The sequence below is a fragment of the Perca fluviatilis genome, chromosome 11 (genome assembly GCF_010015445.1).
Source record: "Perca fluviatilis chromosome 11, GENO_Pfluv_1.0, whole genome shotgun sequence".
NCBI lineage: Eukaryota > Metazoa > Chordata > Actinopteri > Perciformes > Percidae > Perca > Perca fluviatilis.
In genome coordinates this window covers 37,635,013-37,658,244 of record NC_053122.1, presented here as the reverse complement: position 1 = coordinate 37,658,244, position 23,232 = coordinate 37,635,013, and the positions used below count along the sequence as shown (strand labels likewise).

The 23,232-nt window shown below is 41.6% G+C and overlaps 1 protein-coding gene across 6 annotated transcripts in view; it reads left to right on the top strand.

Moving 5' to 3' along the window:
* Window positions 1–23,232, top strand: part of LOC120567663 (partitioning defective 3 homolog) — a 351,607-nt gene that overhangs the window by 317,289 nt on the left and 11,086 nt on the right. For all 6 annotated transcript variants that reach the window (XM_039814627.1, XM_039814626.1, XM_039814628.1 and 3 more), the window contains one exon: window positions 17,803–17,926. In XM_039814627.1, coding sequence (XP_039670561.1) covers window positions 17,803–17,926 — 124 coding nt within the window. The remainder of the gene's footprint in view (window positions 1–17,802; window positions 17,927–23,232) is intronic.

Sequence of the window (23,232 nt, the reverse complement as noted above, 5' to 3'; positions counted from 1 at the left end):
AGCACATTTGGGAGTTCAGGCTGCATCGAGTTGAAAGCCAGGAAGAGGTGGGGGGTGGAGGGGTGGGGGGTGTTAGCAAGAGGAAGCGTCTGTGCCCTGCTGATGCTATGGGTGTTTCATGGTTGGCCTCTTCTGAAACCTTTTGTCTGGAGGAGAAGCAGGAAAGTCTTAAAGTGTGTTGTGCGGAGCGTGGTGGCAGCTGGTTCTGTGGGATGTGTCGGTGCAGGACAGGGAGGAGGGTACCCAGGATTTCCTTTAAGATGACTGCGGGACTCTGGAGATTTCGGCTAACAGATGTGAAGTAACCGTAAACAACTGGAACATCTGTTACAACAGGAGAGGTTAACCAGAAGTTAATGTTTGGAGTGAAGGGGGTTGCTTTTTGTTCTACAAATATTTCTGAGGAGCTGAGCTGCTGAGAAGCCATACATAATCTTTGTGGTTGAGTCAGACCACAATATGTAAAGTCCAATAACCACAGTTTTCCTAGTTAAGTGAAAATAGCCAAATAAAAAAGCTAAAGCATAAGAAGGAGCTATTTCTGTAGATCAGCACTGTTACTAATAGGAGTGTAAGGATACATCAATCTGGATCAATATATCGATTCAGTCCTCAACGATCCAATAGTATCCATACAAAGTGAAAATATTGATACATATCGTCATCTTTAAGATATGCCTTTATTTTGAAATTCCCACTTTATATTTATTCTTATTTTTGAAAGGAGTAGTTTGTTTTTAATGTCTTTAATGTTTTTAATGGAAAAGATCAGTAATGAAATTGTCAAATCAAATTGTAGTTGCTATATATATATAAATGTAACCAATTGTGTTAAATGGGCTTATGTATCGTCCCATATTGGTCGCAGGCCCCTGAATTGAATCAAATCAAAATCATATCATGGCAGACTTTGTGATACAGTATCAGTGATTATTATATCATTGACAAAGAATCGATAGAATATCGTATCGTGATAAAACGTGTGAGTTACACCCCTAGTTACTATCAGGGAATGAATATTATGCTTAGGCATTCTGCCTCTTGTAGGTAGCCTACAGGCAGTGGTGGAATGTAACTAAGTACATTTACTGCAGCGCTGTACTCAAGTCCAAATGTTGAGGTACTTGTACTTTACTTGAGTCTTTTCTTTTCATGCCACTTTCTACTTCTTCTCTGCTACATTCCAGAGAGAAATATTGTACTTTTTACTCCACTACCTTCATCTGTTACAGCTTTAGTTACTAGTTACTTTACACATTAACATTTCTGCACACAGAACACATGTAGTTTATAAAATCTGATGTTTGATTCTAAAGTAAACTAGCCGACAATATAACGGTTACAAGTCACGCTGAGATGAGGAGACCATTAAACACACAACTGGTTGGATCCTTTACTCTTTCTACAATGGGAGGAGAGTTCTGCATCGAGTACTTTTACTTTTAATACTTTAAGTACATTTTCCTGATGATACTTAAATATTTTTACTTAAGTAACATTTTCGATGCAGGACTTGTACTTGTATGAGTATTTTTACAGTGTGGTATTAGTACTTTTACTTAAGTTAAGGATCTGAATACTTCTTCCCCCGCTGGCTACAGGTGGTCATACCAGATTATTGAAGCTGAAATATCTAAGGTAATCGTGGACTGAAAGAGAAAGCCCAATCACTGGAGCTCCGTTACCACACTTCTGCTCTGCATATTCTGTGGCTCCTTTTGAGTCGGCTCAGTGAGCTTTGACTCAGCGAGAATATTTGTACACCCACCCCTCGTCCCCAGAGAAGTATGTGTTAACCACGTATCTGCATGTGTGAGGGCTGGTAATGATGCCAGACGACCATTCAGTAACCCTCGTGTGAACTGTTATTGGTGTTGATCTTATCGTGGTTAATTGTGATTTGTTTTGGAACAAAATTCCAGAGTACCCGAAAGTTGCAGAAATCAGTAGACTTAACATCAACTTATATTAAGGCTGCATTCAGACAGACAAAAGCGCTGTGGGGGGGGACACAGCTCATTTGAATGAGTAAAAACCCGCAAAGTGGTCCTTCTAAAAAGTTGAATTGGCACTTCTTGATATCTTTCCATAGTTGTAAAATCCTCTCTCATAGTATGATAAACCAAAGTGCACGGTTCTGGGGTTTGATAAGCCTTCACATTAGGACACGACAATATATCAATACTATATCTATATCGATATAAATGACTAGATATCATCTTAGATTTTTAATATGGTGATATGACATAAGTGTTGTCTTTTCCTGGTTTTAAAGGCTACATTACAGTAAAGTGATTTTATTTTCTACTTACCAGACTGTTTTATTATTTGCCTTTACCTACAATCCACATTATTGGTGATTATCTAAAATCTCATTGTGAAAGCACCACTTGTCAACCCTACAATATTGTCGCAATATCGACGTCAATGTATTTGGCCAAGGATATCGTGATATTTGAGTTTCTCCATATCGCCATGCCCTCTTTCAAATGCATTCATCTTTTTCTTGAACAGAGAAAGCTTTTAACGCAGGGCTTTGGTCGGTCTGAATGCCATTGCTTCTCAAACATTTATTGTACTGCTAAGCTCAAGGTCTCAGCCAAAAAGAGAAGGCTTTACTTAGCCTTTCAAAATAATATAATGAATGAATCAAAGGTCTGCCATCCTTTTTTAAGGGAAGTAAACGTAGAGCTTCAGGTGCTTACAAAACAGAAATTTGTGATTTGGTGTTATTCTTTGTATTTTTGCAGAAAATCACATTTGTGTTGTTGGAGTGGAAAACATGCCCTTGCCTCCAAAAGCTACTGTATATTGAATATTTCATGAAGCCGGTGTGTAGAGTCCCAGTTTTTAATGAATGCTTGCTGAGCCAGTTCTGCACTTAAGCTCCATTCCCAGGAGGAATTGTTTGGAAAAACAATTTTTTATGCAGTTTTTTTAGCTATTGTACTTGGGATGATTTGGTAACTGAAATGTCACGAGTAGAGTAGACATGAGTCACAATAAAGTAATTTGACATTTTTACGTCATTGTCAGAACAGAAATAAAGAAATGCGTTGCCGTATATTTACCATTTCGAAACATAAATATCTCCTCTTTAAAATTGGCAGACTAGTTAAAGCAAACACTTCAAATAATATGATACATCTGAGTGTTGTCTTCCTGTTGAAAAAAAAAAAAACGTATAGAATTTATAATGCATTCTCATGAACGGGTTCGTATGATATCGTATGAAAATGCACACTAAAACGTTTGATATTATACGAAAACTAGGAGACTTCCGACTGGTCACGTGACATTGGCTACAGAGCGGCGGTTGCTGGCTGTTTAAGCCGCTGTAGAGTTTCGTGCGATGCTCCGCCAGGTCAGCGGTAGTTGGTGGTTCGGTTACCCCAGAATAAGTGACTGTGATCCGGGTACAGAGACCCGCAAGCTGCCGGTCATTTCGGCGGAGTTTATAGTTAAGTTTATGCAAGAACAAGTGAGCGTTATGCGGCGGCGAAGTTAAGTTTAGGCACCAAAACGACTAGTTAAGTTTAAGAAAAAGATCGTGGTTTATATTAAAACACTCCCGAGGAACACACATTTCCTAGGTGATAGTCTTTGGTTTTCCCTGGGAAGCAAACTCCGCTCCCTGGCTTGTAAGTCCGGTATTTTAACACCCACCAATCCCCCCCGACCTCCTCTTATACAGCAGCATGCAGCTGCTTAACTTTCCAAAGCTTTTGGAACATGTGGTTCATGAGAATAGACTGAGAATTTAATGTCAGGAGCTCATATTTGTAAAAAGCAGTGCCATGGATGGTTTAAGTAAGATCATGGATTTGCCGAATGCCAGCCTCTGTCTCAGCAGTCTCCCTGGCATCTAGGACATGCATTACCATGACAATCATAGATCAGACACTCAATCTTTCTCTGACAAAATTGCCTGCTGTCACAAGATGCCTCTAGTCTCATTTTCCTCCCGCTGCAGTCCCGAAACAGAGGGAAAAGGGCCCCCTGCCTCCTGATAATAATGGATCCTAATTCGACTTATATTATGATGTATCAGAGGCTGCTGATGCTTCCGTCGGCCAGTATTATACAGCTCTCCGAAAATTGGAATCATTACAAGTGAGACGTCCATCCGTCACCCCCTAGTCGCCATGACAGAGAGAAAGAGAGTGCCATACAATGCTGGACCGTGATGCCTACCCCAGAAGATAGACTGCTCCAATTTGATTTCCTCTTTCTCTCTTAATATCATTCTCTCCTCCCCTCCATTTCTTCCTGCTCTTGTTCCTCCCCAGACCACGCCATACCAAAAATGACCAGCCGGCGCTGGAGATATCAGTCAAACCCCTTACCTTTCTCACCAAAACTGGCACTGGAATTCTAATTTAGCCTCGCTCTACTTATTTCCTTCAGCTACAATCGCCTCAGTGGCGGCCCAAAATGACTGCTATCTCACTCTTCCTTTCTCTGTCTCGTCCCTCATTTCCTTTTGCAGCCTTTTAAGGTGATCCATTCTTCTGTCATAGAAGAGATGATTCCTTCCTGTGGTCGCTGTGAATAATGTCGCACTCAGACTGTCCGCTTCCTAATGTACAGATCATTGTGGCAGCAAGGTAATGTAGGCTGCATTGTGTAATTCAGTCTTTGATACATACAAAGATAAATCAGATTTTTTTGAGTCTTTCTGATTTCATGGATTTTATCTATCCAATAGCTTTAAAGTCATTATGTATCATTACAGTTCTTTTGTCCATGTATTCTTTAATCTCAAATGTCTAATTGCCTCTGCACTGCAGCCATTGTCACTGCTAAGTCTGCTATTGTCCTAATAGAGAATAGGTCTTCACATTCCTCTGGGTTCTGTCTAATTGGATTTGGGTATGGCCCTTTTCTGTTGCTATTTGGATCTGTTTGGGATCACAAGGATCACATTTTTCTTGGGCCTGACCAGATCGAACTGTCCACAAGTCCTTTTCATTTCGAGTGTCATCTTTTTGAAAATAATTTTTTGCAGGTCCATTATTGAGATCCACCTGGAAGGGGGGTGCTTTACGATGCCATTTCTGCACCTGTTAAAGACACATATTTAGGTAGATAACTAATGGTGGCTTTTATTTTCTCCTCTGATCTTCAACCAACTTTAAGAAAAGATACCCATTAGGCTAACTTGGGCTAAAAATATTCTAAGTGTTATACAAGTGTCAAATCTTGATTTAAAAAAAAAAAATAACTGGATCAGATTGGTCACACCTCTGCAACTCCTCCATGGTCTCCAGTCATCCACCTGAAATATTTTAGACTCCGTTCTTTCCCAAATGGTTAAAACAAAGAGAGAAAATTTCACATTGCAACTCTGATGCTCTGCTAGCATGAAAAGACAAGAACTTGTGCAAATGTAGTTTCTTATTCAGACTGAACTTTATTCATGAGTATGAAAAGTCAGGCCTTGTTATCAATGTTTAGTTTAGCTGAGACCTCATAAAAATGTAAAAAAAAAAAGAAAGTTGGACTCTTTAATGCCTCCTTAATCCACTGCTGATAAGACGGCGCACTCACCCAGCTGGTTTTAAAATCCTCTCCTCTTCCCCTCACACTTTCATCTCACACTTTCATCACACTCACTTTGGGTCCTCAAACTCTGACAGTAATTTGCACAACCTGTAGGAAAACACAGCTCTTGTGGGCGCAGGCAGGTTGAAACTAGTTTTCATTCTCTCCAGAGTTGTTAAAGCACCACTACAAGTTAATGGGCTAGAAGAGCCTACTTTTACGGCCATGTTGACACAGAAAGGGATAATTAGTAGGCTGTGGTGCTGGCTGTGGTAAAGCCATTAACTCAGAAGACCCTATATCCAAACCTTGTTGCCTGGTTACAGTTTCCCCAGGTGACTGAATGTGCTGAATCATGGTGATATGGCTGTGAATCACAGAAACTAGTGGCCTGTGAGCATCAGTTATGATCGGTGGGGATAATAACGGCATTTTGAAGCTCAGATATATTACAGTAAGTGGCATATCTGACAGCATGGATCTGTGCATTGACTGATTGAATGGTACGGCGTGATGGATGCCGTCTGCTGTTAACCCTCAAGTCAGTGTCAGCATGAAGGGGAGAGAGCAATGAAGCAAGGTGCGATGGCGACAGAGCAAGCATGTGTGTGTGATTATATCTGTGTGAGAGGAATAGACAGACTATACTGAGACGGACGTGAATTGAAAGCTGAAAGAGCGAGACGGGTCTGTTGAGTATGTAGTGTTTGAACATTTGCAGTGTTCTATATGCTTGAGTTTCCTTCTCCATCACATCTTGTCCTGCTTTAGCTGCTTGCGTTTAATATGCTTCCAGACAGGGGAGATCACCATCTGTAAGTGATGGATAGTTAGATTTTTCTTTTTCGGTTCCGTCAGTTACATCAAAGCACCACAATGTGATTGCATCTTAGATTGGGAGCCAGTGTTAATGTGGATAAGACCAGATATCCATGTGCTTATCTAGCATTTCAATGTGAGGAAGGAACTGCAACTTAGTGGGTGAAGCGAGGAAAAGGTTTATAAAGAAAAAGCATATTGTAGATAGTAAGGAATATTCTAACAAACAAGGGAACATGGCGCAGGAGATAGACTTTAGAGATAGCTAGCTTGCCGTCTCTGTGCTATTGCAAGACCAATTTGACTCTGGGGTTGAAATAGAATAGTATAAGTAATAAAACTTCTCATGCAAGTCGTACAGAATGCAGCAGCAAGACTTTTATCGAAGACCAGCAGGAGGTCGCACATTACTCCTGTGCTTAAGGCTCTTCACTGGCTACCGATTGGTTTTAGAGTGAATTTTAAAATTTTAACTATTACCTATAGAGCCTTACATGGCCAAGCTCCCTCGTACATCCAGGAACTACCGCACGCACACACTCCTGGTCGCTCTTTGAGGTCTTCAAGTCAGGAGCTCTTAATTGTTCCTAGAACACGTTTTAAAACAAGAGGTGATCGTGCATTTTCGGTGGTGGCCCCAAGGCTCTGGAACTCTCTCCCTTTAGCCTTGAGAGCTTTGGATTCTGTGGAAATCTTTAAAAAACACCTGAAGACTCATCTTTTTAGACAAGCATTTTATTAGCCATATAGCTTTGTATGTGTTGTCTTTGCTCTGTTTTTGTTTTACTGTAAAGCACTTTGTGACCCCTTTTGTCTGTGAAAGGTGCTATATAAATAAAGTTTTACTTTACTTACTTACTTACTTTTATGGCTTGAATTCAAAATAGCTTGCCATTGCTTCATAATTGGTCTATATGACCCATAGGAAAACATTGGTTTATATAAGCCAATGCTGTCTGTTGATAGGACCATAGTATGTAAATCGCAGTCTCTATTATCAAAGTCAGACACTTAGTTCTAACCATCTACCCTGACATCTTCCCAATGATGTAATGCAATGCTATGACAAAAGCTGTGTTGGAAACTGTTCCCTCATTCACTCTCACTCACTATTCCCTATAAGGTGTTTATTAAATCATGAACTATATAGGGAACGGCCAAACCAGATTTCAGACACTCAGTGAGAACATGGTTGCGTCAGTAGATGTGCCGGTTATTTGTGTGACGGAGGCGGGCGTGCCCAACATCATGTAAACAAACACAAACAAAAATACTTCTAATACGTCCCTGAAACAAACCGAGCACTCGGGAGAATATTAGGTTGTATAATATATATATATATACATACACTCACCTAAAGGATTATTAGGAACACCCTACTAATACCGTGTTTGACCCCCTTTCACCTTCAGAACTGCCTTAATTCTTGGTGGCATTTATTCAAGAAGGTGCTGGAAGCATTCTTTAGAAATGTTGGCCCATATTGAGAGGAGAGCATCTTGCAGTTGATGGAGATTTGTGTGAGGCACATCCAGGGCACGAAGCTCCCGTTCCACTACATCCCAAAGATGTTCTAGTGGGTTGTGTCTGGTGACTGTGGGGGGGGGCATTTTAGTACAGTGAACTCATTGTCATGTTCAAGAAACCAATTTGAAATGATGTGAGCTTTGTGACATGGTGCATTATCCTGCTGGAAGTAGCCATCAGAGGGTGGGTCCATGGTGGTCATAAAGGGATGGACATGGTCAGAAACAATGCTCAGGTAGGCTGTGGCATTTAAACGATGCCCAATTGGTACTAAGGGGCCTAAAGTGTGCCAAGAAAACATCCCCCACACCATAACACCACCACCACTAGCCTGCACAGTGGTAACAAGGCATGACTGATCCATGTTCTCATTCTGTTTACGCCAAATTCTGACTCTAACTCTGTCTCAACAGAAATCGAGATTCATCAGACCAAGGAACATTTTTACAGTCTTCAACTGTCCAATTTTGGTGAGCTCGTGCAAATTGTAGCCTCATTTTCCTATTTTTAGTGGAGATGAGTGGTACCCGGTGGGGTCTTCTGCTGGTGTAGCCCATCCACCTCAAGGTTGTGCGTGTTGTGGCTTCACAAATGCTTTGCTGCATACCTCGGTTGTAACGAGTGGTTATTTGAGTCAAAGTTGATCTTCTATCCGCTGGAATGAGTCGGCCCATTCTCCTCTGACCTCTAGCATCAACAAGGCATTTTCACTCACAGGACTGCAGCATACTGGATGTTTTTCCTTTTTCAGACCATTCTTTGTACTCCCTAGAAATGGTTATTCGTGAAAATCCCAGTAACTGAGCAGATTGGGAAATACTCAGACCAGCCCGTCTGGCACCAACAACCATGCCACGCTCAAAGTTGCTTAGATCACCTTTCTTTCCCATTCTGACATTCAGTTTTGGAGTTCAGGAGATTGTCTAGACCTGAACCACACCTCTAAATGCATTGAAGCATGAATTGTGCATGTTAACTTTCCACTGTTTAGAAACCAAAGCCCGCTCCATTTTTCCTTTTCAGTTTTCACGGTGCTTCTTTTTCTCCTCTGGGAAAACAGGACCACGTTGCATTGTGGTACACGGGAGTGTGAAAATGTAGCGTACACTCAAATTAGCAGTGCATTGTGGGTATTTTATGGGTGACTATATAGTGAATTATGTCACTAAATCACCACTACAAGATGGCGAACACACTATATAGGGAACTATTTATGTGTTACGGAACGGTTTAGAACACAGCTAAAGTCACACTACTACTTCCTTTGTTACTTAGATAACACAGTAATTACTGTCACTACTGCTTGAGGTCATTTATCAGAAAAGCACCAATAACTACATTTTCAATAATTGAACAAATGACCAATGCCGTCTTTTTTCTGAGTCATTAACGCTCAATGGTGTTTTAAGCCCCCAACGTCTCCTTCCAGGCAGCGCGGCGACTGTTGACTTCAAAGTACCTAACCCTAACCTTAACCATAAGCATAACCATAACCATAGCCTAATTGACTTCAAGGCAGCGCTGCAACTGTTGACTTCAAGGCACCTAACCCTAACTCTAACCATAACCATTCCCTAATCCTTGTACCTTCCAGGCAGCGCTGCCTGGAAGGAGACGTTGGGGGCTTAAAACATCAATAAACGTCAACTAAATGCTGGTTTCATGGCTAACCATGTTACCATGCCAACAGGTCATGCATCAATACAGTGTAGTAGATACCACTGATGTAGTCAGCTTTGACCAAACACATAGTTGAGTCACAATAATGGGTTTTTAAATCGTCTGTATAACCGAGAGGCGTGGTTTTACATGACATCTGATCCCTTAGTATTTTCCGCTGAAGGCATCCGTGAGATTAGATCCAACACAATCCCTCCTCGTTTTAATCCTGACGTGAGGTTCTATCTCAGAATGCATTAGAACAAACATATTGGAAGCATCTGTGAGGGAAATGGGATTGGAGCTCCTGCTAAACCACATGTGAAATGCCCCTGCAGATATTACAGTGACGCATTCAAATGTGTCTCCGCCACACAATCCGATGGGGGATTTGAGTAATGAAACTTAGATGGCCCAGATAGGACAGCATGCTCCCCACCTTTCGTTAAAAATAGGGCAGTATTACAGATATAAGAAACGCAGTCCAATTTATTTGCTTGTAAATGAGGTGGCCAACATCGAAATGCTGATGTGTGCAAGCATGAAATTGTCCTATGAATTATAAGGAGGTACTATATACCTCCGTGCTACGTCATTATTGCCTCCAGTGGCACCATAACTTGAGGTCGACAAAGACCAGTTACCCATCTTGCTTTAAGAGTGTGTGTGTGTGTGTGTGTGTGTGTGTTGTGTGTGTGTGTGTGTGTGTGTGTGTGTGTGTGTGTGTGTGTTTTAATATCAGTCAAATATTATATTACCATCACTGACATTTCTGACCAGCAGTGCCCCTGGAAAAATAGAGATGCCCTATAAAACTGAAAACCAATTAAATTCAATCCGTTCCGTCGATGGATTCCAATGTTTAGTGTCTGCTTTAGACAAGTGTTGACATTGCTAGGGCTCAGAATGAATGCTACTGTAAGATGCAGGAAGGGATCTGTGTGATGGTTCGTTTGCTGCACGGATTTTTTGAAGTGGCTTACTGTTAGATTGAGGGAGAAAATTAGTTGTTTCTTCCCAAAATAATACACATCCCTAATGGGATGAAATTCATAAGGTTTATTAGGCAGGGTTTCAAGAAATGCATAAAGTTTATTAGGCAGTGTTTCAAATATGCAGATGATTTTGAACTTCAAGTCCTAAAGTGATGAAGGGGAAAGCCAAATTAATACAGTATTGTTTTTCGTTAAAACTTCCTTCGCTGTCATGAAAGAAGGCAGAATGTCAACTTTTATATCCACTTATGAACAAGCAGAAACTAATTTCCAGTGACTCATCACACATGATGGTGGATCATGACTAATCAGTCAATTTATAATGTGTATTCAAATCCATTCCTCTGCAGAGCTCTGCTTGTTGTTAACGCTGCCCACTGACGGCTCCTCCTAGGGCAGCTTTTCACCAACTCAAGTGCCATATTTCTGTCCTGATGAACACACACACACACACACATACACACTCAGCCACAGAGCTTGGCGCGGCATGTTGGCGCCGTGCCCTGAGAAGAGAGCGGTTTGATCCGAGCTGGGCCGCGAGCGTGCAGATGGTGTCTGATTCGGCCTGGGTTGCACAACGTGTTAGCTAGATTCATTAGCCTCTTAACTTCCCTGTCAACATAAGCTCTTACATAGAATGGGAAATTCTGCTCGGCTTTGCATGCTGACTGATTTGTTTGTGCAGTTTATCAACGTGCAGTCCCACTTTATTCTCACTTAGTCAATGGACACGATGAGGCGAATACAAGGGATTTGATAATGAGTTGCTAAGTGTGGAGATATTGTATCGATTGGCATCTAATTGCTGTGTTTCTGCAGATCAATCTGTGTTTCAGGGTTAAGCCTGTAATCCCGAGTAAAAGCAAGATCGGGTTAATAAGAGCCTAAATGGCCTCAGACACAACAGACAGTGGCCTCTTGGCCCCTCTAATCTCTCACCGGATCACCAAACACCATGAGGCTGTGAGCAGTCAGGCATCTGAGCTAATCCTTTTTTAACCTTTATGTGTCCAAGGAAGATCAACTGACCATGCTTGTTCTCTTTTCAGCTACTCTAAAGGCAGGGTTGGTAACTGTACTTCCAATACACACTTTTTACATATTGTATCCCGACAGCAATAAATAACTTTATCTACGCCAAAAAGATCCGTCCTCTGTAGCTGCTGTAATTCAGAAAAAACGCCCACCAATCACTGCCTCGCGGTCTGCTTGGAAAGAACCAATGAAATGCTTCCTTTCCCCGCTGAGCGTACTTTACCCCTCTCGTTTACGAGCCTGAGCTCAATGTGCCTCGTCGCCACCTGGCTAACAGTAGTCATGTTAGTTTGAAACATTCGGTATGATAATATTCTGTGTTTGCTTACCGGTGAACAAGACATGAAGTTAAATTGCGGTGCTTTCTCCGACTGCTCTGAGGCAGCGGTGCTTGTGCACGTCTGTGTGGGCGGAGCCCCGAGGGCAGGGGGAGCATTCAAACGGAGCCCCGAGGAGATGCTACTTTCAAATCTTGATAGATTTTCAACATTTACCAACCCTGCTTTTAACTTAAAGGGAATTATGCAGGATCATCCAAGTGACAGAGATCTGGATATTAAATGTAAACCAGGCTTCTAGTGTTTTGTTTGTGTCTAATTTGTATTTTGGGTCATGCACATGCAAGTGCCTGGCCCACATCGTCTTATTAAACACCAGTTATGCATTTGCAGTATTGAAACAACACATAACTTATAACTTATCATTTTAGACAATACACTTGTCTACTCTCTCCTTGACTATTTATACTACACAACTCTAAAGTTTTTCATAATCATCCAACCAGAAGAAGTAATCAGAGATGATGCCCGACATTGTATTAATAAGTATAGCTGTTAAATCATTGTATGTTGTATGTTAGGGACTCTGCCTTACAGCAGCTCACAGATGGAGCGTTAGCCATTAGCACCAGTTAGCAAGGGCATCGGTTTCCCTCCTAGCGGTCAGTGGGCCTTCGAACAATAGACCTGGATTATAATCTTCAGCATCTCAGTTCATTTCTCACAGCAGAGAAAGGCTCCAGCAGCTGCTCTCTCTTTGTCAGAGGATGTAGGGCCTAGTTCCCCCCCATCTGATAAGATTACAGAAACTAACCGCCACAGTTGCTGCGTTCAGGGGTGACACGTATTCATGACATGCGCTGTATTCTTACAATGCTTATCGCTGCATCGGTAAATGTTTATTTAACAGCCTGGCGAGCTAGTCAGTACCACAGTCACATACGAGATGGGAATCCCATGACTACCCATGCTTAATTAAATGTTTAATTAAGACGATGGATTTTGATTAAAAAGTTGATTATTATGAAATAAGGGTTATTGGCAAATGAAATAGATAGGATATCTTCAAATACAATCTGTGTATTATTAAGGGCAAGGTGTGATTTTATATAAATCAGCAGCTGTTAATTTGCATTAGGGCAGATGATGTCCTTTAATTTAATGATGGAATAGACTTTGACAAGATTGAAGAAACCCTGACGTGTCTTGGCTGGGTTTGTTAATAGTCCTGCTGTTTCTGTTTCTCCAGCATGCTCACCATTTCTAACAAAAACAAGCTCGCCAAGATCACACAGGTCACCTCCAAAATTGTCAGCTCCCCTACACCCAACATCTCAGACCTGAACGAAGGAGCCATCACACGCCTTGTCCTCATTATTACCAATGACACCAATCACCCTCTATATCCACACTTTGCACTGCTGCCATCTGGCCGCACATACAGGACTCTGAGGTGTAGGAGGACTCGCTTTGGCAGAAGTTTTGTCGCTTCTGCCATAGCACTGCTGAACAAACCATCTCGCTGACCTTGTATAGATATGGTGGAGTTGTTGTGAATGTGCTTGTTTCTATGATTCTATATACCTGTCTTTATGTTATCTGTCGATGTATTTGTCCGTGTATATTGCCATGTGCATGAAACTATCTATCTATCTATCTATGTTCGATCTATCTATGTTCCTTCGCACAGTGCTGATTGAGGCTTCCATCTGAGACTTTGAAGTGTGAACCAACAATGCTGCTCTTCTATCCTCGGGGTCACCCCGCTTGTAATCACTCACCTCGAGGGCCCTCGTCACCAAACAGACACAAGATCCACTTGAATCTCTCTACTGTGTAGGCATCATGAACGCACCGTGCTGTACATGCTCAGATGGACTTTGTGGGACAGCTGGTTGACAGTGGGGTCGACTCCAGCTTTTTCTTTTTTACTGCCCAAAACTGTGCAGACGCCCTCAGCTTTGCATTAGTTCCAAGGGCACGTTAATCCACGAAAAGTCACCAATCGTCTAAATGAGTCGAAAGTTCTTAAAGTTATGGCCATGTGCAGTTGGTGGTAGGTCTGAAGGATGCTTATATGCGCCTGGGAAGAACACCCTGTATGAATGAGGCCATTCATTTATAATCCACAGGATTAAGACTCTGTCCATCAGCTGCCTCTATCACTTACTGTACATTGCCCCACAAAGGCAGGCTTTGATTGGGATCCGTAGAAGCAGCGTCAATGTCACAGGGGATTTTGAAGTGATGCCACAGATCTGATAAATCCTATTAGTTTGGAGTTGGGTCCAATTTGGACCACTTCCTATTGTATGCCAAGTGAAGCAAGAATTTCCTGGCTGTCTTTAATTGCTTCAGTATTGCTCTCAAAGCTTTGTTTCTTTTAAAACTGTGTTTTTCCCAATGCTTCTTTAGAACATATTGTGGTCTGGGTTTTGAGATCAACGTCTGGCCAAAATGCACACTACAAAAGCACTCTCCTTTCCAGGTTTAAAGGATACTTCCTGATCACAGCCCTAGTTGTTGAATTATGCGGCCAGATGATCACACATTTTAAATAACCCTTTAGACTTAGCCAATTTTAGAAGAGAAAACAAAGACCAAAATTGGTCACATTATTCCCCAAACTGTCCTTCCAAGCATACATCACATCACACAGCCAAGTTTCAAAAATAAGACCCAAATTGTGAAAATCTTCCTTTGATTGCCTCGATCTTATTCCCAAAGCTTCTTTATTTTTTTTGTAACCCCTCTGTTTCACCATGCTTCATTAGAACATAGTGTAGCAGTGTGGTTCTGAAGTCAAAGTCTGGTCACAATGCACATATTACATCTTCCCAAAGCTAATTCCCGGGCTTAAGACCAAGACAGACAGCTTTTCAGGGGGCACGCCCGACCATGAAAGGCAGGGGTTCATCTCAGCGTAAACAGCTTTGCTCGCATCCCAGTCAGCAAGCCACAGTCCTGTTATTGAGTCCCAGACACACTCCACTCAACAAAGCCGCACAGTGACCTTTCAGCCTCATACAGCAGTCCCAGATATTGAGTGAGACTGTCCAGAGGATGAAGCTCATCTCGGACTAAATCTCAGCCCGCTGTTCTTCCCCGTCTCGGGGGTTATATGGCAGTACAGTTGTATTACAGAGTTGCTCTTTCTTTGATTGATTTACAGTGTTTTGTCAGACTGGAAGATTGGAGATCTTTGATCTTTTATGTGAGTTTCTCTTCAGTCTCTCGGGCAGAATTCTCTGTATATAGGATGGGTCTATAGGTTGCCTCAATGATGATATACATTTGATTGCAGGGTTAAGCGACTATCTCAGGAGAGGGATCTTTCATCTGACAGACATTGGACTTAAATTCCGGCCAAATCACTGTGCTTCTTTATCAGGGTTTTTGTGGGGTCTTAAAAAGTCTAGAATTTCAAAATCCAAATTGTAGGCCTTAAAAAGTCTTATATTCGCTGTTGAAATGTTTTTATTTTTTATTCTGTGGCGTTGTAGTTCTTTCTTGCGATAGTCCAAATATAATTCGCTGCATATGTACAGATTATTATTACTCTTGTAATCAATTTGAACACATTTATTTACTTTGCAAGTACTTTTTTGACTCTGCATTTCGTTGTACTTTTATGTCGTGATATAGGCTTAAAAAGGTCTTAAATTTGACTTGATAAAACCTGCAGAAACCCTGTTTGTACTGTGGACTTAGGTGATCCATAGCAAACTTAACAAATTCAGGTTTTTTCTTCGAATGGTACACACATCTGTTTCACTATCGGATATGAGCCTTTTTTTGTTGAAGCTGGCATTGAGGCCTTGACCCATAGCCAGAGGGTCACACGTGTACCTCCAATCAGGTCAGCTGTGTTCTGAAGAGGCCAAGCGGCTGTGTTACATATCATGGAGATTAGCAGGATCACATATGACAGGTTCCTGGTTGTTTACAAGGCTGACTGGCTCTGGCCGGTCCATTGTGTGTGTCTGGAGTGAATGGTTGGCTTGATGGTGCTGCTGTGTGTTAGGTTATAGCATTATATACCCCACTATTTTGTGATGGATGAAATGAATTAAGGCAGTTATTGTGGTAATGTTATGCGTAGATGGAGTCATACTTTGACATCATAAAGATAAACTGATATTCTAGTCTTTAAACTATGCAGTTCATTTCATAACCGAGCTAATATGGATGGGATTTGTCAGACTTTTTCTTTTTTTTTTGGAATCTGTGTTTTGTGTCTGCATTTTAATCGTATTCTTCAACTAATTCAATTCCGAATTCTTTACGCTGACCTTAAAGTTTTCCTACTGTAGGCAGAAAAAGCTTTGCAAAATCAAACTAAGGGGGGCTTTGGGTCTGGAAAGAGTTGCAGTTTGCAGATTTGACCTTTGAGTTTTAGAGATAAGAAAGTCTCCAGGAATTTCCTGGCGGAGTTGGAAAGTTGAAAATTCGAGCTCGGAGTCAACATCCTCCCCGCTGGTCCTTTACTCACCCACCCTGACACCTCTATTCACAATCACTGTTCAAGGGAAAATGTGTTAATTACTTTTCTCTGTAGGAGACTGTATATATTTAACTCTTTTATTCTCCTTTATACGTATTGCCTATATTTCTCTCCATTTATGAGCTCAGGGACTAGCTGAAAATTCTCTGTTAGAGAAAAACTCTTGAACATCCCTTAAAAGAAAAAAGAAACCTATACTAAGCTGGATTGTTGTCAACCATGAAACCAAGAAACCGCTTAGCACCGCCCAAGACGATTGTGATTGGTTTAAAGAAATGCCAATAATCCAGAGCACGTTTTTCTGCCATGAACACCAACATTTATACATTTACACACAACATATACATACACACTCCATTTTCACACAACATTGTCTCTGCCTCTTGCCACATCATCATAACTGTTGTATGCTGTATGGTTTGTCTTTACTGTTTGTCATTGTCTATACATACGGTTATGTCTGTCTATACATACGGTTATGTATAGTCTATACATACGGTTATGTATTGTCTATGAACTGTATGTGTCATTTACCTTGTTTCAGGGTCTTAAGTCTTAAAAATGTCTTAGATACAATATTCAAAAATAAGGCCTTAAAAGTCTTACATTTGTTTAGAAAGTCTTACATTTGCTTCACAAAGGTCTAACATTTGTATTGTCCTTTCATAAGATTATATAACTCCTTCATTATTTCGTCACAAAGCATTATGTTCAAGTACTTGGTAAACAATTATTTTCATAGCCTTAAACCCTTTCTGATATTCCATTATATCCTACATACTTTTGCCAGTATGTTGATGTAGTTGGTATTAAATTTCATTCTAAATGGTATTAAAATGGTCTTAAAAAGTTATAAATTTAACCTGGGGGCACCTTGTTGTTTGTCACTGTTGTTACACTGCCTTCACTAATACAAAAAATAAAAATAAAAACAGATATAGTTGTGAGTGACCAGCTGGAGTGGGTTTGTTGGGTGTACCGTGAGAGAGTTCCAGTGAAGGCAGCATTGTTTGATGTAAGCACCGCAGGGCTGCAACAGACAATAGCAGGCCCGTTGTAGAATGATATGTGGCCTGGAGGGGTTGGGGGGGGGGGGGTGGGCACCACCGTTCACCACTAGTCTTTGTTCATTGTGATGACTAATACATCAGAGGCACATTAGTTTGATTCATATTGGTATTGGCTCTGCTGTAAGCCCGCTCTCGGCTCTGCCCTTACTTATCACGTTTATATCCGCCTTGAACGTGTCTGGGTTGCCTACAGTGTCAACGGCGGTGCATTTGATCAATTCATGGACAAAGCATGTTGGACTTTAAAGAAGTTCATCCTTCAGGCCATTTCCGCCCTGCGCTGATGGAACCAGGTCACTTATTCACAATGGAGCGCTCATGCTCATCAATCTCCCCCCCCACCCCCCTTTTTCTCTGCCATCTCTCCTCAGTAACCGGCTAGCCCCTAGCAACCACGACCGGATACAGAGGCTGCGGCAGGAGTTCCAGCAGGCCCAGACCGTCCCGGACGACCCCGACGACCGCAGGAGGACCTACAGCTTTGAGCAGCCCTGGGTGAGTGTCTGAAATGACGGGAGCCTGTAACTCCGATCCCGCTGCCGGCCGGAGAAGATGACTAAACTGTAAGACCGTTTATGTCACGGAACAACTTCTACCAGACCAAGACTCTGCACATGTAACTTCCAATGCTAGCCTGAGGAGAATGCTAACAGTGTTGGCACCAAACAGTATCTGTGGCTAACCGGAGAATGGTGCTAACCGTCACTAACCCCACTACTGCCAGCCATGAACAAGACTGATGATATCAGCCCACTAGGTTTACCATTAACCTCCATTGGGCCTTCCTTGGCAAATTGTTCCAGTGCTAACACCCCCTCACACTTACATGTTCACACTGCATGCAGGAGTTTGCACACCTCCTGACGCAACCATCACTAACCCCCCACCTGTCACAAACCTACTCTACTCATCCATCGTCCCTGTTTCTGTCTGTCAGTCATCCACGCCACCCGCCACATCATGGACTTGGGTTTGTCTTCACATTGTTTCTGTTTACGGGGGTGGGGGTCTCATGTGTAAACCCCTTTGTCTTAACTGTGCCTTTTTACAGTTTCAAGGTAGGGTTGTGTACATTTTAACCAGCATTTCATTAACTCAAAGCTTCACTGGCTAAGAGGAGGGACAATTAGTGCATTCTGAGGCAACAAGGGGTAATAATAAGCGAGCAAAACCTGAATGCCTTCACAGTTTTATGAGGTGATGAAATCGCTTGTCACATTTTTAGTATTTATTTTAGTCCTCCAAGTGTACTTGGTTTTTACATCGTTTTAAATAACAAATTATGATCCCATGAACAGTCACCTGTAGCGAATTTTTAACCTTGAAGATAAGATTTTACCATATTTTTCTAATTGGTAGCATCTCTGCGTAGCGTGTATTATACTATTGCTTTCACACATTAAAGGAGTAGTTTTCACCACATTTCATCATGTGGTTTGGGACACACATTTCTGTTGAGTTCACACACATTCTATCACAATGTATTCTAATACAAACACATTATGTCACAATACACGTTGTTATAATGGATATATGCTTTGGTGTTACGTGGCACAAATGTGACACTAGACACTAGGTGTGTTGTAAATGAGAAATAATATGAATGGTCCTTGTCGGTTGTTTCTCTACACAAGGTCATTTTGCACACACAGTTCGGTTTTTATATATTTCTGTATGAACTCTTTTAACTGCTGGTGTGCTACTGTAGCTTTGGTGTGCAATAGGAGAATTTGGTCCTATGATTCATAATTGAAATGGTAAAGTGAAAGCTCACGAATCACGTTATCTATGCCCTGGCCTTTCTTTTCCCAGCTGATATATCCAATAAAAATGAATAGTTGTGTTTTTGCATTCGGCAGTGATGCGTTTTAATGGGCTCCACACACTGGCGCACATTCCAGCTGGCATTTTACGGCCAAAGCAGGACAGTGTGGGAAAGACGAGCGCGGGTCACATCTCCCTTTGTCTCTGAACAACCGAGCCTGCTCTCAATTAAAGCGCATAACAATACTGGAGCATTATGTTTGTGTACATCAACTGCATTCACTATTGTCGCAAGTCTCCTTTTCCCATGAACACTCAGTATTAGGGCTGCACAATATGAGGAAAATATCTAATTGCGATTATTTTGACTGTTATAGCGATTGCGATGTGATTCACATATTGGAGGGAATGATCATCTTTGTATCATTATTCTAATTTTCATTGAAAAATATTAAAATTTAAATGTTTTTTGTGAGGACCTGTACCAAACAAAATTTTTTTTCTTCAGTCTGTAGGATAGGATTTGTAGGCTGGGACATCACTGCAGCGCCACAATACTTAAACCTATAGTGTATAGTTTTTATGTTGCCCCCGTGAGGCATTCTAAGTAATGACAACAAAACAAGCCTTCCATGACTACGCACCTGCGATTTGGGTATTGCACCAGTCCATATTGCGATTTCAATAACATTGCGATTAATTGTGCAGCCCTACTCAGTATTAGGTGATCCACGCTCTAAAAGTTAAGGTTTCCACTGGCTTCCATAGAGAGCTTCTGAACATTTTAGGGTTCTTTACCAAATTCATATGTTCACATGATTTTGTGGAAACCCGTTTTCTTACACAGCCTCTTACTGCATGCAGTGGTGTTCTACATACAGTAAAATCACTATTATTATTTGCTAGCTAGAAGTAAGAACCACACTGGGGTTTTTGATTGCACTTTTCACACTGGTTTGAAGTGGACAGGACCTTGTTGGAAGAAATATCCACCTACCAGCCAAGGACAAAAATCACCATTTGTCCGGTACATTAAAATCTTCCAGAACACGTGGAGCAGCCCCAATCTGCAAGACTGAAACCCTGGTCTAAGCAAAGGCAGCCATTAAAGAACTTAATCAAAGCCTCTCCAAAATTGTCAAAATGAAAATTTAAATCAAAAGCTGTCTACCCACAGAATAAGGAAACAAGTCTGTAAATCTGACCAAGCATTCAATTCTAGCATTTGGTACTTGACCATTTTTGACACTCGATACTACGGTACCAAAGGGCATTAAGTTTCCATGTATGCGTATGTATTTATTCCTAAATATGTAATTCTATAGATTAACTTCTTTGTATGTCAAACCACGTTTTCTGCTGCTCTAACTGGAGGATCTAGCAGAAGCCCTCTGTGGTTCCACCATGGTTTCAGTGTGAGGAACCCTGGAATGGTCTTTATAAAGCCCTTTTACTTGTCACAGTGTTGCTCACACTCAGACTTGCTATGGTAATTGCATGTTATTAGACTCATGCCCTGACCATACTGGTGGGCCATATGGAAAACAGGAGAATGTGCCTTTGAAATTCAATTACCTCCCCCATGCATATATTACATTGTGTTGCTTCATCTCAGTGATGTGCTGCAAACCTCAAGGAGCCAGTGTCCTTTTTCATAATTCACCTACAACTGCCCCACTTCCAGTCTAAGCCAGGACAGCTCTGCTTATGAAATACTGTTTCTATTCATATGCTGCTTGATATATGGCAGAATAAATGGTCTTATTATATGAGCAAATGTCCAATAGATCAATAGATCCTAAGTAATTTCACAGAGGATAACATTCATGGAGGTGCTGAAAGATTTAGTCAAATAATTGTTTAGTTCAATTAACAATGAAGTAATGGACAATCATTTTAATTATCATTTAAGTCTTTTTTTTTTTTTTTTTGCCAAAAACATCCTTGTTCCAGATTCTCAGAAGGTTCCTGGTTCCAGAATAGTTGCTGCTTTTCCCGGTTTTAAATGGAATCTCAGTACTTCTACTTAAACAATTATGAGTTGCAACCTTAACCCATTCAGAGTTCACTTATACAGTGGCAGTGGAATGCAGGACGCTGTTAGTGTCATGTCATACCATTTGGGCAGCTATCTCTGAACAGCCATATGGAAGCACTAATGATGTTGTCGTGCACCTTCTAGCCGGTCTCGGACACTCAACCTCAGGCCCACCTCTTTATTTCCCAGCTCCAGTGACGTATTGTTGAATCTGTCCTACAATCTCCACCCTCTGTGCTTGATTGGCCAATTATCCATTTTCAACATGAGCGGTTTTCTGAGCAACATGACTTTCATCCGTATAATATCTATTTTTTGCTACGGGAGCCCTGTTCTGCTTATTTTCACCATAGTTTTTGGAGCAGGAAAGGATTGTGGGTAGCACGGTCTAATTCCATCAGGATGACTGATGCCCGCTCTCCCGGCAGCACCACACCAGCTTTATTGCACTCATTTATACCAATATGGGAGTAGAGGAGTTCATTCACTTGATGCTGGGGGTTTAGAGAGAGCATAATATTGCCTCTTGTATTTTACTGTAACATTTTAATGCTGCTATTGTCTGGATTTCTTTAGGGTATTTCTCACCTCCCCCTCCTCCACAGTCGCAGTATTCTGGTAGATCAACCAAAATTCCTAGGAATATTCAACACTCTTAAACCGCTAAAGGGATTTTTTTCTCATGTGAAAAATATTGGGGAGTGTAATTTACCCACAGGCAATTTTCAATTCAGACATGGAATACGGTATGTGTGGGGGTCCCCCTTCCTTTCTGCCAGCCTGCCCTTATTGTCAGCCGAGCAGCGAGGCAGTGCCAATCAATCCCAGAGATGATTGCCTCGGCTTCATTTGGTTTAAAGGGGAGTGTCTCTTTAGCACTCGTAATCGTTTTATGGCCTTCCCCCAAACTGATGTCCACAGTGCTCCCACAGGCTCTCAATATGTTGCACAGCCATAAAAGTAATTAGATCCACACACAATTATTGCACCCACACCGCTAATGAACATCGGAGGAGCGGAAGGAGTTGTGGTACAAGTGTGGGCTGGACCTTGAGGTCCTGCTCTGCTACTGAGAGAGATATTAGTGTATACTGTGTGTGTGTGTGTGTGTGTGTGTGTGTGTGTGTGTTGTGTGTGTGTGTGTGTGTGTTTGTGTGTGTGTGTGTGTGTGTGTGTGTGTGTGTGTGTGTGTGTGTGTGTGTGTGTGAGAGAATAAGATGCATTAGTACATTTTTAATGAGCTGGGAGTTTGGGTGGATGCAGGTGTATACATTTGTTAAATAATTGTACTGAATTATAAATGATATATTTCTTTGTGTATTTTTGCTACCATAAAATCATTACAAACTCACATATCACCCATGTTTCTAAATGCACACGTGCACAGAGCAGAGTTTTTCTACGGCCGTGTGCGGGAAGGACTGTCCCAATGTCCCAACAGGCCGAGTGTTGTCTCCTTCATTAACTCCCACTAACATCCACCTCGTCTCATCACTCCCCCTGCTATGAGTCTCCAGCATGGCCCCTCCCTCACTCCCCCCCTCCCCACTCTGTGTGTCTGTGTCTCACCTTCATTTTGACCTGGGAAGAGACGAGCTCAGGGTGTGTCTGCCTCACTAACTGCTGGTAAGTATCTGTGGTTTGGACTTGGGGGAGGGCAGTGGGAGATTTAGTGAGGTATCCCATGATGTCAGAGTCTGCTGCTAGTTTTACTGGGCTACTGCGTGGACACTCTGACTCCAGCTGTGGTGATTTTCATGCTTTCAATTTGAACTGAGGGATCGTGTGTTCCTTTGTTTATCTTTAAATCAGATCTGTCTTCTTTATCAATTTATTCAGAGTATGTTTTGGGCATTTTTGCGGTGTTTTTTGTCTGTCCTGTGTTCCAGTCCTCACTAAACTGTATGGTAATTTAAGATTTGTATTTGTTCAAGCGGAGATAATGCCTTTTTTTTCATACAATATATTATTTGCTGAATGAATTCATCCTTATTCTGAT